Source organism: Ipomoea triloba, chromosome 8 (genome assembly GCF_003576645.1).
Source record: "Ipomoea triloba cultivar NCNSP0323 chromosome 8, ASM357664v1".
In the NCBI taxonomy this organism is placed as follows: Eukaryota; Viridiplantae; Streptophyta; class Magnoliopsida; order Solanales; family Convolvulaceae; genus Ipomoea; species Ipomoea triloba.
The window spans coordinates 11,254,535-11,270,159 of NC_044923.1; the positions used below are offsets into that span (position 1 = coordinate 11,254,535).

Below are 15,625 nucleotides of genomic sequence, written 5' to 3' on the forward strand. Positions count from 1 at the left end.
GTCTCCATTTAGCTCAGATTGCAAGTGAAAACAGAAGGTGTGAAATTTATGTTGAACATGGGATAGATGAGACTACGGTGGTTGCTTTATCTTTACCTTGGCCTGAAGGGGGTGGTGAAGTGCAAGCTGAGAATGAGGGGAATGGAGTAGAGGCTGATTTAGGTGGTGAGGGAGTAGGAGTAGAGGCTGATTTAGGTGGTGAGGGAGTAGGAGTAGAGGGTGATTTAGGTGCTGAGAGAGCAAGTGTAGATGCTGACTTAGGTGCTGAGGAAGCTGACTTAAGGTGGAGTGATTTTTACAGTGACTAGGGAAATGAACTAAGTAGTGGTAGTGAGCATATAAGTAGTGGTAGTGAGCATGTTAGGGAAAGGGGGGCCAAGAGAAAAGCAAAGGTTAGAGTACATGACTTACCAACTGTTGATGACTTATCAAATGAAATTCCAGTAGTAGATGAGGCAGATTCTGTCTACTATGATTCAGAAGACCCACCAACTGTTGAAGAAGAAAATGAGAATGAGGAAGGGGTTGAGGTGCAGTCAAAGTACAATGACAAATACCCTAGGTACAACCCTAAATCAGATCCACCATTTCTTGAATTAGGCATGTACTTTGATGACAATGTACAATTTAAGCTTGCCATGATTAGTTATGTTGTTTACACAAAGAGGGATCTATTTTGGAAAAAGAATGGTTTAAAGTATGTTAGGGTTGAGTGCCTAGGGAAGGGGTGTGGTTTTCATGTTAGTGCAGGCTCGGAGGAAAGAACTAGGTGTTTTCAGGTTAAAGCAATTATGTTGGAGCATAAATGCAACACTCAATTCACCTTAGGGATAGTCAGAAATGGTTAGAATGGAAATTTGAAGATAAGGTGAGGCAAAATCCAACTATTGGGTATTCTGAGCTCAGTAGACACATTAAATCTGAATTCAACTTGAATGTAACTGTCAGTATGTGTAGAAGGGCAATTACAGGGATTTTGAAGAAACTTGATATTGGGTATGAGAGTCAATTCAAAAGGCTTAGGGATTATGCACAAGAGTGCTTGAATTCTAACCAAGGAAGTACAGTGAAAATAAAAACAACAAGAACTGTGGAAAATTCACCTGCTATGTTTGAGAGGATATATGTCTGTTTTGCGGCATTGAAGAAGGGATTTTTAGAGGGGTGTAGGAGGTTCATTGGACTTGATGGCTGCTTCCTGAAGGGGAAACTAAAGGGTGAAATACTGTCAGCTGTGGGTAGAGATGGGAACAATCAAATGTACCCAATTGCATGGGCTGTAGTTGAGATTGAGAATACCTCTTCATGGAAATGGTTTCTGGACCTGTTGAAGGATGATTTGGGCATTGTGGACAACACTCAATGGACCTTAATGAGTGATCAACAGAAGGTAAACCACTGGAATTATGAGGTTTATCAACTCTCTTCATTCATAGTATACATGCATTTCTTAACTTCAATTTCATTTTCTAGGGGTTGGTTAGTGTCATTCAAGCAGTATTTCCTGGAGTTGAGCACAGAAATTGTGCTAGGCATGTCCACTCCAACTGGAGTAAGAAGCACAGAGGGAAGGTTCTAAAAGGTTTATTCTGGCAGATTGCAAAGACACCCAATCAAGCATTGCTTGTAGAAAAATTGAAAGCTTTGGAGAAGGTAGATGCTACAGCGCTTCAAGATTTACAAAAGTACCCAATGCAGTTATGGTGCAAAGCATTCTTCAAAGAGGAGGTTAAATGTGATTTGGTTGATAACAATTTGAGTGAGGCATTCAACAAGACATTGTTGAATGCAAGATCCATGAATATAATTCCAATGCTTGAAGATATGAGACTGGCTGTGATGAAGAGGATTGCAAAGAAAAAGGCAACTGCTGAGAGATGGACTGGGAATTATGGGCCTTTTGTGCTGAAGAAGTTAAATGAGAATATTCTTGGCAGTGCAGATTGGGAAGTTGTATATAATGGAGCAGATGGATATGAGGTGAGAAAGGGGAGATTTCAGTTCAAGATCAACTTAGAGTTGAGGACTTGTTCTTGTAGACTCTGGCAGTTGACTGGTTTGTCATGTCCCCATTCCATTTGTGCAATATTTCACAAGGGACATCAACCAGAAGAGTATATTCATGAGTGCTACAGCAAGGATATGTACTTGAAAACCTATGAGCATGTAATACAGCCCATGAATGGAGAAATGTTTTGGCCAAGAACTCAAGGAGAGGAGATCCATGCTCCAGTTCCAAGGAAGATGACTGGCAGGCCCAAGAAGAAAAGAAAGCTGGAAGCTGATGAACAGAACAAGGATAAAAACAAACTGAGTGCAGCTGTTAGAAAGATCTCTAGGAAAGGAAGAATGATGACTTGTCAAGTTTGCAAAGGGAAAGGGCACAACAAAAGATTTTGTCCAAGTTTGTCTACTGGACAAGGAGACCCTGGGCCTTCTACTGCTGCTAGGGCTGGTACTAGAGGAAGAGGAAGAGGAAGAGGAAGGAAAACTATTGCTGTTAGAGGTAGAGGAGCTCAAGAAAGCACAGTTGCAATGTCAGGTAATTAGAGTAAGTTAACATTTAATGCCTATTGGTTCTAGAAGTGATGGATTATGATACAACTGCTTTCTTTATGTTTGTAGATTGCACACAGACTGAAGGCTTGGAGAACTTGTAGACTAGGTGAAGATGCTAGCAGATTGAAGACTAACAGAATTTGTAGTTTGTTGGTAGATTGGATAGTTATGACTTCTGTATGTATTTTGGCTATTATTACTGCTCCAAACTGTATTGGAGTATTATGTACTTTGTTTTTTGTGCTACTGTCTTGCCAGTTTATAGCCTAGTATAGCACTGAATTAGATGGCAGATTGTAATGTTAATGGCACTCTATGTTGTTCTTTTTTGGCTGTTTATAACTTCATGACAATGTGTTCTTTTTTGACAGTTTATAAGTGAATGGCAGTTGTGGTAGATTGACTATATATGGCACTGTGTATGTTTTAGTAGTTTGACAATGTATATGCTTATAAGTATGGTATGTTTTGGTAGTTTGACAATGTATATGCTTATAGGTATATACATAATGGCACATTTGCACTTGGCAGTGAACTATAATCCAAAGTAGAATGAGATTACAAATTACAGTTTGGCACTATAATCCACTTTGGCACTTTGACACTTTTGCACTTTGGCAGTTAACATTGGCATTTGATTACAGTTTGCCAATTTGGTAGTGATGAGAACAAAGAGATTACAAAATCGAATGCAAACATAATGTAACAATAAATGGCTACTGCAAACTCCAAACAATAAATAGCTACTGCAAACTTAAAACTTTTCATTAACATGAGAACAACTTATTACAAATTATTGATACAAGGACCACAATTACAATTAACAGACAAGCACACTTTGTCCTAATCACTTGATTATCTTTTTTCATTGCAGTACAATCAGTTACAATGAGTTTTCTCACAGCTTCAACTTCAATCCTCAAAGACAGCACCAGCTTTTTTAGGTCTTCTTGCTCACTTTCGCACCTCCTAGCATTCTGATCCTTCTAGAGGAAGAACCCACAACCATTTCCATCCTACACACCTCAATCACGGAAAAAGAAACCCAAAATTAAGAAAACCCTAGCTGTAGTTTTACAACAATTGAAACCAAAATTCATTCAAAAGAATTGACACCCGAAGAATTGCTTCATACCTTCCATCTTTGACACCCGAAGAATTGCTTTCCCGACTCTCTACTTGTGCAAATGGGAGCTTTCAACCCACAATTACAATACACACTAGGTTCATACTCCATGTTTACTCTAACCCGCGATGAATTCGAGGAAGATGACATACCTATACTTTGTGTGCTTCGTCGGAGAACTGCGTGCTTCGTCGGAGAACTGCGTGCTTCGTCGGACTGTGCTTCTGTCTGCTTTGAACGGCCGCTGAGCTTTGAATCGGAGAAAACTACGAAATATGCACGGTTGTACAATATTAATACTGCAAATAAGGAGTAAAATATAATTTAATTTCCACATCACATTACAGTTTGCGGATTACCGGCGCCAAGTCAGCAAGTATACTGGGGAACCTGCAAAAAAGGCTAGGCAGAAAAAAAATTACGGTTTGCGGATCGAATAAGCACTTTTAAAAGTACATGGTGCGGCATGAAGAATCGCTTATGGTTCGTGGTGCGGGATGGCACTTCACCCATAAATTTAAGTAACCAAAATATAAAATTGTTTTAGACTTAAGTTTGTTATAGTCTGCCATGGACCATATATAAATGCTCTCATTCATTTCTAAAGTCTAAGGCAAATAAAAATTGATTTTTTTTTTTTGAGACTTAACTTGGTTATAGTCTGCCATGGACTATAACTTCATGCTGTCACACATTTATGGAGTTAAAGGCAAGGATGTGTTCTCAACATTCCCAAGTCTCAAAGGCAAACTCATGGATCGGAAAACTATTGCCTAAAATTGCACATACTTGCCTTACTATACTACAATATCACTAATTTAGTACTTATCAAAAACAACTTAATAAATATGGAACAAACAAAACATAACAATTATGTATTACGAAAACAAGAATACAATGTAGAATAATACTTTGAACATAATTTTTTTTTTTTGGTTATAGAACCTTGGGTAAAACACAATGTAGAACTTATGTTCAGTTCAACCTAATTTCTAATTCATTAATAAAACACAGATGGAAAAACAAGTTCTGGCTTTCGCAGACTCATGTAACGAGCTATTTCTTTGCAAGCTTGGCAGGAACCTCTAGACACACATAAACCTCAGGGCCAAACGTGGTCTCATGTTAGACTACTACTAAAAACACTAGAGTTTGTACATAGACAGTTAAATTTCAAGGCCAAACGTTATCTCATGTTGAACTGCTACTAAAAACATCAATATTTGTACACGATATTCGACTGCTACTAAAAACACCAATATTTGTACACGGACAATTATGTGTAGCAGTATCTAAAGTCAATAATCCTAAGAATGAGTTAGATAATACTACTAATTCAACTAGTAAGGTAGTTTACAAAGAAGTATTTAATAAGTTATAAATAAAATATTTTACTCATTCTATTTTTTTATGTTGTACTAACATTACTCATTAACAAATATGAATATACTCATGCAATACAATTGACATCTGTTCATAAAAAAACTATAAAATTCAAGTTCATGCAAAATTGCTAATTAGTAATAATAATAATAACTACCAAATCTTTCTCTTCTCTTTATCTGTTCCATGCTTCATTGTTCAGAATTCATATGAAAGTATGAATTTCAATTAAAAAAAAAAAAAAAAAAGAGGTAATTCCTTCAAACCAAACAATGTAATTAGCCAGCTAAAGAATTACAATTATGGTGTACCGAACCCCCCTTAATTTATATTGAAAATTCTCTACACAGATTGCCTACAACCTGATCATCCATACCTGAAGGGAAAAATCTATAATGCATCCAACAACAACAACTAACAATATACATGAATACACTCCAAGCAATTAAGCACACAAAGTAATACAATAACTGTGTATAAGGAAAGACAACTCAGATAAGAGGAGTTGAATGGTGAAATACTACTTTATTGCTAGTTAATTAGCAGTAGCAGGTTGTGACACATTCGCATGTCCACTCACAGACTGCCCTGCTGCATTATTATTTCCATATGCTCTAAAATTTGACAAGCCGTCTAGGAGATTATGGGTTGCTTTCTCAAAATTCACAAACCCCATGAACCAGAAGTCATGACCATCAACTGTCACTATCTGAATGTACTTCTCTTGTGGATTCTCTCTCATTACCACCGGATTCACTGCTGCTATATTTGCCAAGGGTACTGCAATCTGTCAAAGTCACACAAAGTAAGTAGTATTGATGTTAGCAACCAACTTGAATTGTTTCTAAATGCAATACGTTAGGCGGAGAGAGGTAAGAGCCAAATCTAACGCCATGTAGCTAGGAAATCGTTAGACGGAAATCAGTAAGATGAGTCCATGACTCTGTTTTTGAAAAATGTGTGCTAAACTTGCGGCTTCGCTACTAACTTTAATTTTTGGTGTAGTAATAAACGTTCAATCCCAACAAGTCGAATCAAGTTAAGTCACTGGTTTGAATTTAAATGAGAGTAGTTAAAGACTAGCTAGGAAAATGTGTACTAAAATTACGCATTCACTACTAGATATAATCCTAGCAAATACCTAAACTATGATATATATCATCTTCGTTCTAAAAGGATATCATAGTTTTGGATTGCTTGAAGAACCCGGCGATAGGGAACGCTTTGTCGGGTTCCCCGTTCCGTTATCTGAGTCACGTACGACGCGTAGGTAGTTCTAGGACTCAATAGTTCCCCTTGCGGGCAGTGAATATACCCGCAAATTTCTCGAAATCGAGCCATAATGGAATTCAGATGAAATCCATCGGCCACCAAAGCCGCCTCTATATGGCGCTCTACTACGACTTGTGTGTCAATTATGGAAGCCCAACAAGTGGAATCAAGTCAGTCACTAGGAGCAGTGAAAGACCAATCATTATTGTGTGGACCATGAGCCATGCAGCTGTGTGGACCATAATATCAAATAATATACATTCAGTATAATATTAAAAATGTATATACACTATTTGTGTACCTTATATTTTATAGTGTACATTTAGTACACAAATAATGTACATTTATTATATTAAAAATGTACTTTTTGTTACCACATAGCACTATGTGTACCCTGGTCCAAATAATAATTTGCCGTGAAAGACTGGTTGGTGTTAAGGGAGTGAATTAGACAAAGGCCGGTAAACTAAGTCAGGCCAAGTCCAGCAGGAAATACCCTAGCTCTTGAGCTTTTAGAGTTAGGGTAGTGATAAGCGATTAATCCTACAACAATGATAGTGGGCAGAAATTAAAAGTGTTAATACCTTGTAGTAGCTCCAAGCCTCCTGGCCAGAAGGAGCTGTGAAGGTCAAAGGGCGATCACTGCAGAAAGCAACCTTGGTGGTTGACAAATAGAGGGTCCCGGCGACAGGGCCGGTTGTTGTTGAAAGGTAACAAGCATACGTCTTCTTTAGCTTCTCATAAGGATCGGTTGCAAAGATTTGCTTGTAATATGGCTCAAATCCACCTTCTGTTATTGCCTTGGCAGTCATGTTCAGCTTTCCCCAAGCAGCTTCTGATACAGATGGCGCAGTTTTCACTGCACAAAATTAACATTGTCAACTCCCAAGGAAAAAAACTAGATAGTATACCTACGATGTGTTGGGCAAAGATTGATGAAAGACGAAATTTAGCAAGGAATGGCTAAGAGGAACTCCATTTGTAATCTTTAGGGATTTTTTTTCAAAAATAAAAACTTAGGATGATTTTTTTACTATTAGGGGGGATTTTTTTCTTAATTTTTTTACACTATGCAAGCAATCGTTATACCCTGCACCACGGTGCACATAGCAATGTGCATCACAATCCAAAACGACGTCGTTTCGATGTTAGTGGACGCGGACGCAAATGACTACAGGGAATTCATTATCTATAATACACATAATCATTATCTAGAATACACAGAACGTTTGCCTAGAATACACAAAATGTTTGCCCAGAATACACAGAATATTGACACAAAATACACAGAACTCATCCTCCTAACATTCGAATGCACAAACACATCACAACCTGTGTTAATAACATCAATACACAGAATATTGACACAAAATACACATAACTCATCCTCCTAAACATTCGAATGCACAAACACATCACAACGTGTGTTACTAACATGAATACACAGAACGGTTGCCTGGAATACACAGAACGATTGCCTGGAATACACAGAACGATTGCCTGGAATACACAGAATATTAACATAATACACAGACCGACCGAAACGAGAAACGTGATTTCTAAAAAAAGGGACGACTAATTTACAATGCTCAAAACGACGTCGTTTACGTACGTGGTGCACATTGCTATATGCACCGTGGTGCACGGTATAATTTGTCATATGCAAGTATAAAAGTGTAAAATTTTTGTGGGCTCTAGTTTTGAGAAAAAAAAACACGCAAACAGGGCATGCCAAATCTCTTTTTTGTTAAAATTATTTTCTGCTACTGCCCAACGAAACATTGTCCCCACTAAGGCTCGAACTCATAACCCTCTCACGTGGACTACAAAGTCTTTAGCAAGATTATTTAAACTCTCCAAAATAATAATAGCAATAAGGGCAATACTTGTGTGATGCCGTCTCACCCAGACGAGTCGAATCTTTAATTAATAGGACGAATCTTTGACCTCATTAATCAATAATCTGATTCGTCTCACACAAATTTTTGTGTAAAAATAATACTAATGACTAATGAGATTAGTTTAAGAGATTATTAAAGAGAGGTTTGAAGAGTCAAAATTTAGTCCCGACTCACGAAAAGATGTGGGGGTATATAAATAAAATAAAATTATGTCATTCATTAATAATAATGTTGGAAGAAAAATTGTTAGATGGAGGTGATGAAAGACCAAATTGATAGCTGGATAATTCTAGATAACTTTTGACAGGAGGGGTGAAAGACTAAATTCAATCCAGTAATTAATGGCTAGAAAATTCTAGATAATTTTTGATAAGGTGATAGCCGATAAGTGCTTGATTCTAAGGATCTACTGTCTAATAAAGATATAGCAGATGAAGAATAGAGAGTGATTGAGGAGCTAGGGTACTCACAGTTGTGCCATACGTTACGAGCTACGGTCTCAGCTCTATGGCTCCAAGAATTGAACATGTGGCACACTGATTCAAAGGGGTTGTTGCTGGGGGGCCGATCCACTGGAGAATAGACGACGTAAGGTTGAGGGTGGAAATCTTGGTGCTGATCCTCAGACCTCCACAAGGCAGCCTTCTGGTTATCTGGGTGGGTGGTGGGGACTGCAGGACGACCCATCACATGAGTTCCCCATTTCTGAGGGTCCATTTCTGCTGCTTGGGATTCAGAAGAAGAAGGCAAGGGTTTATGGGGCTCTGATTCTTCTCCTTTTGGCTCCATTATTTGGGGACTTATGGGAATATCTTTCTGAATTGGAATGAAGGCAAGAATATACTTTGGTAAAGAAGTGGTGAGATAGATAGAGATGGGGATCGGAACACTGCAATTTATAGGATTAATTGAAGATGGTTTCTTAGAGATGAAGGTTAATTGGGCCAGAAAAGAAATCTGGTATGATCATAATAGAAACCTTAGCATCGTTCTAGAACAGGCGTGAGATTACGCGTAGAAGTAACCAGGTTCGTTGTTATATTACTAATTTATTATTGCTAGTAATTGTTTCTTAATTTATGTGTCAACAAGTGGAGCCGTTGAATAGATGATAGCGAAGTTTCCCGGCGTGGGTTTTCCGGCCATCCACTTCGTATTTATCCAAATTAAAGAGAATATAATTTTTAGTCCTCAACTATGGTACATATATTAATTTTAATTATTAATTATTAAAACTTATTCAATATGTATTACATTTGATCCTTTCCTGTTAACATTTAAATTAAATGCATGATTATTCATTTCGTATCAAACTTAGTCCTGCTGTCAAATTTTTCTGTCAAATTTTCGGCCAAGTCACCGGTGACCGGCTAATTTATTTAATTTTTATTTTAAAAATTAGTTTAATAATTTTAAAATTAAAAAAAATTATAAATAAATAAATAACACCGGCCACCCCACCATCCTCCTTCGTCTTCGGTGGAGACGAAGGAGGAGTGGGTGGCAAGCATTTTCTTTCCCCCACCCCTGGTGTTCTTTTACTATTTTTTTTAATGTTTTTAATTTAAAAATTAATAAAATAATTTTAAAATAAAAATTAAATAAATTAGCTGGTCATCGGTGACTTGACTGGAAATTTGATCAGAAAATTTAACGGTAGGACTAAATGTGATACAAATTGAATAGTCAAGCACCTAATTTGAAAATAGAGAAAATATCATTTTTAGTCCCTCAACTATAATACATGTATCAATTTTGACCCTTGACTATTAAAAATTTCAAATTAGGTCCATAACTATTCAATTTGTATTACTTTTGGTCCTTGACTATTAACATTTTCAAATTAGGTGCATGACTATTCATTTTGTATCACATTTGGTCCTACTGTTAAATTTTCCGGCCAAATTTCCGGCGAAGTCATCGGGGGTGACCAGCGTTTTCTATTTTTTTTTATTTTTTTTATTTTTATTTTTAAGTTTTTTTTATTTAAAAGTTACGGAGTATTAAAATAATTTTTAAAATAAAAATTAAATAAATTAGTCGGTCCCGATGACTTCGCTGGAAATTTGGCCGGAAAATTTAACGGCAGGACCAAATGTGATACAAATTGAATAGTCATGCACCTAATTTGAAAATGTTAATAGTCAAGGACCAAAAGTGATACAAATTGAATAGTCATGGACCTAATTTGAAATTTTTAATAGTCAAGGACCAAAATTGATACATGTATTATAGTTAAGGGGCTAAAAATGATATTTTCTCTTTGAAAATATTAATAGTCAAGGATCAAATGTAATACAATTTAAATAATCATGCACTTAATTTAGAAATTTTCAATAGTCAAGAACCAAAATTGATATATATATTGTCGTCGATGAACTAAAATTGATATTTTCTCTTATCCCAATACAGAGATTTGAAAGTTGTATATTTCCAACTGTTAAATTTATATACATCATAACTTTAATTATAAATGTAGATAAAAAATGTACCATTTTTCTCCCAATAATGCTTTATGTTTTGATTATACACAATTTAAGAGATGGAGTAAGCGGCATATTTTACTTTTGCTCACGATAGCAAGAGATTGAATTTAATTGATTGGGTTAAGTTTTATTTCAATTGAGTTAACTGAAACTACCTTACAGTAATTAATTAATTTAGCTGGCCCAAATGACTTGGATATTGGGTTGATTAAGTTAATTAATTAAAGCCCATTGAGTTTCAATGTTAGGGTAATTAAGTTTGATTACCTTGAGCCCAATTGATCACATTGCCATGGATTTGTGACAAATTATTATGTAGACCACGGTCCAAAACAACGTTAAGAAGAAAAATAACGCACCTTAAGATGTAAAACCACGCACTTTCAATTTTAGGTTCTCTCACCTTAAATTTCAATACTTACGCACCTTAAGCATACAAATCACGCATCTTAAGAAGAAAATTACGCACCTAAAGCAACTGCACAACCATATATATATAACCATAATAATTGCACAGAAGAAGGGAAAGATAATTACCATAATAATTACTATAAATAAAAATTAGGCAATTATATTAATAATTAATTATTAAGGTAAGTATTTGCAAAAAAAAAAAAAAAGTAAGTATAATTTATTGTGTGCCAATAATATAATACGTTAAGTATAAACATACGTATATAGATTACCATAAAAATTACATGGAAGAAGGTGATGAGAATTACCATAAATAATTATTAAGCAATAATATTAATAATAATTATTAATTATTAAGGCATGTATATAGTGTTATAGCTTAGCTTTGTGTGTGTGTACATTTTTAATTCTATATTGATAAGTATAATTTGTGTATATACTTTAAAAATATATTCATTATTAAAAAAAGAATATAATTTAAAAATTAAATTATTAATTAGATTGCCTAATATAATTGGCTTACTAATTGATTTATATGTTACTATAATTCGTACATTTGAAGACTTTTTATTATCAAGCTAAATATATGTTAATTTCCTTAATAATAAAGATAATTATTAGTCACATACGTTGTATTAAAAATATTACTTTGGATTTTTTATAAATAAGATATAATATTATTAAACCCAAATAATTAAAAATAATGTGCCCACAGTATAAAAGATTTTATAATTGACTTAAAAATTAACTATTAATTTTATTGCTGAATACAATTGAAAATTATTTTACATTATTTATGGTATTTATTGTGTCCCATGTAATACTAAAATTATTAGGTATAATTTTTATAATTAAGGTATAATTTAATTAAATCAAAATTATTAAAAATAATGTGTTCACAGTACAAAATAAATTATATTTGTCTTAATAATTAATTATTAATATAATTACATCATTTAAATTTACAATTATTAATAATTATTTATGGTAATTATTAAGCATTAAAAAAGAGATTAAAAATAATAAGAAGATGAAAACATATAAAAGATGCCATACAATATCTTAAATTAGGCAAATTAATATAAAATTTAATAATTACTTTAAAATCAAAATACAGAAAATATTGTAGGAAACATTGGTTTCATCCACACGAACCCCAATATTCTTAAACTTGTGCTCCTTTGCCTTCTTTTGCTTCATCCACACGAACCCTATCAGTTATTATAGAATAATGCATATTACATGTCAATTTATAAAGTTGTAATATGATTTCTTACTGGGTAGTGGAAGAAGGGAATGAAGAGTCACCAACATGGGAAGAGGATGAGCGTTGTGCAAAATGAAGAATGTATTTATAGGTAGAGAATATGAGAATTATAAATTTGTATACTTTTTTAAAAGGAAAGTGTAATTAATTTTTTAAAGTTTTTTAAATAATTTTCAATCAATCAGTAATATCTTTTTTTTCCAATTAGCCTAATTTCCGTTTCCTTTTCCATTAGGATCGTTTTATATTTCCAATCCATTAGTAATATCAGTTTTCTTTTCCATTTTACTTTTACTATTGTTTTGGTGGGAATTTCACGAGAATTTTTTATTTTTATTAATAATATAGTATAGAAGTATAGATAAGTATTCAAATTATTATTATTATTATTATTATTATTATTATTATTAGTGTAAATAATAATTAATAAATTATTATTTCCATTATATTCTCACAAGTATAATGGTTTAATTATTCTTAGAATTTGGTAGCATAATGAAGTGTTTAAATAGTAAAAAGAATCTATGCCTATGCAAAATTACCATGTCAAAAAACAAGAAAAATATAGTTCATTATGTGCAAAATCCTCATACTATGTTCATTTTAAAATATTATAATTATTGCACATAATAATTTATTGGAACTGGATGTGCGTATGTTAGTAACATATTATTGGTGTTGTTAACGTGAATTTGTAAAGAATAAAAATAAATGATTATTTTCTTATTGGTGTAGACTTATTGGAAACAATATTACCAATTAATAGATATTATTTAATTTCCATATAACATCTTCTTACCAATTAAGCTTTATTAATTATTTTACCAATAAATTATGTAATTATATTAATAAAAGTTTGAGCGGGAAAATTTGGGTGGAAGAATTTACTTTTATATATAGTATAGATTATTATTATTATTATTATTATTATTTACAATAATCTAAATAAATTTAAGATTTTAATATAGAGTATTAAAAAACGTGACCGGCAGGATTCAAACCTGCGCGGGCAAAGCCCACATGATTTCTAGTCATGCCTGATAACCACTCCGGCACGACCACAATTATTACAATGTAACCTTCCAGGCATTACAACTTTAAGTAAATAAAAACCTTATTCGAATGAATTATAATATGTTATTGCGTGACAACATTTGAATAGTTTCTTATTTTATCTCTCATTTATTTGGGATGGTAGTTTCACTCAAATCCGGTGGAGATGATAAAATTTTTCAATACCGTTTCTCAATATTTATATTAATTTTTAAGATTTAATTACCGAAATGATCCCTTGATTATATATAACGAAATTACCAATTTTGTAATTAACTATATTTTTTACTATGTGTATCGTGTAGCAAAATTAATTGTAATAATATTTTAATAATATTTAGATTGATATAAAATTATATAAATTATAAAAATAAATATTATATAGTGCATGATTTGTGTGCTTAAAATGCGTCAGTTATGAACTTAAGGTGCATGATTTTCCTTCTTAAGGTTCTTTGTTTGTGTGCTTAAGGTGCATGTTTTGTGTAGTTAAGGTACGTCATTTTAATACTTAAGGTTGAATGTGTCATTTCTACACTTAAGGTGCGTCCTTTGTGTGTTAACCGCAGGGGAACTTGTCTTGGCACGAGATATAGTCAAATGAACATGTAGTATAATTAAAATGATACTTTAGTGTTGTTACAATAAACCTATTGCGTGTATAAAATGAAGCTTATACAGATATGTATATTGTCAAATGAACATGTAGTGGAATTAAAATAATACTTCAATGTTGCTATAATGAACATATTGTATGTATAAAATGAAATTTGATATCAAAGCTCATACAAATATGCATACTATTAAATGAACCTGAACTATAACTAAAATTATATTTCAGCGTTATTATAATGAAACTAATGTGTGGGAAATGAAACAAAAATAAAATAAAATAAAATAGAGTTCATAAAATAAAAAAACGGTGACAAGTTTTTTATTTTAAAATTAAAATCAAACAACATCAACTTATGTCATAGTCCATGATTCTACAAGACCACGATCCATAGTAAAATTTGCCGAGATTTAAAGTCTGGACCAAATATTGAACTTAGGTTAAGGAAAAAAACCAAACAAACAAAAGAAAGAAAAGAAGAAGCTTGTTGGAATTGTTATATCATGGACGAGTTTTTTGCATTTTTAGTCCCACGACTATAGTGGCACTTGTAGGATTGATCCACGACTTTCAAACTTTGCAATTTTGGTCCATGACTATTGTTTTTGTTGCAAAAATGGTCCTTCCGGCGCCGGAAAACAAAAAACGGCGGATTTTCCGGCAATTTTTCGCCGGAAAAAAATCGACATATTTTTCGTCAACATTTCACTGGAAAAAAATTCTCCTTTCAAGTAGGATTAAAATTGATATTTCTAAACAACTAATTTAAGTTAAAACAAATTCATTTCTAAAAACATATGTAGTCAATTTAATTATTTTTTATTTTGGTAAGCTAATTAAAGTTAAAACTAATTCATTTTTAAAAGCACACGTAGCCAAGTTAATCTTAGTAAAATTAAATACAAATTAAAAATTATTTTTACTTTTTCGTTTAAATTTAAAATATATTTACTTTTTAGCCAATTAAGTACAAATTCAAAATTATTAATACAAATTCAAGATCAACAAAAAATAATATTATTAAGATTAAATTTAAACTAAAAAGTAAAAATAATATTTGAATAATTTTGCCCAGTAGTAACATCTGCCAACACAAAGGGGAATTTTTTAGAAATGTCAATTTTGAATAAAAAGTAAACTAAATTAATTTTTTAGAAATGTCAATAATCCTACTTGAAAGGGGAAATTTTTTTTCATGCGAGAAATTGACAGAAAATATGTCGATTTTTTTTTTCCGGCGAAAAATTGCCGGAAAATCCGCCGTTTTTTGTTTTCCGGCGCCGGAAGGACCGTTTTTGCAACAAAAACAATAGTCATGGACCAAAATTGCAAAGTTTGAAAGTCGTGGACCAATCCTACAAGTGTCACTATAGTCGTGGGACTAAAAATGCAAAAAACTCTATCATGGACTAACATTCATCTTATAAGGTGGACCTTGGTCTTAATTTACTCTTATTTAATCCTTTCTTACGGAAATGTAATTCATTTCTTCCTAATTTCCTACTTTCAACTAAACTCTTCCGTAAAGTTTTTTTTTTTTTTTTTTTGTGA

General features: G+C 33.0%; 1 protein-coding gene and 1 non-coding gene across 2 annotated transcripts; both read right to left on the reverse strand.

Moving 5' to 3' along the window:
- Window positions 1-5,323: 5,323 nt before the first annotated feature.
- LOC116027647 (GEM-like protein 5) lies at window positions 5,324-9,251 on the reverse strand. Its single transcript, XM_031269352.1, has 3 exons — window positions 8,712-9,251; window positions 6,925-7,199; window positions 5,324-5,855 (listed from the first exon to the last, which is right to left on the reverse strand). Exons 1-3 carry the CDS (start codon window positions 9,028-9,030, stop codon window positions 5,604-5,606), a joined length of 846 nt encoding a protein of 281 aa, XP_031125212.1. The 5' UTR covers window positions 9,031-9,251; the 3' UTR covers window positions 5,324-5,603.
- A 4,137-nt stretch (window positions 9,252-13,388) lies between these two features.
- Window positions 13,389-13,470, reverse strand: TRNAS-AGA. The gene has a single exon. It is a non-coding gene; the product is annotated as a tRNA-Ser (tRNA).
- Between the last annotated feature and the right edge of the window lie 2,155 nt (window positions 13,471-15,625).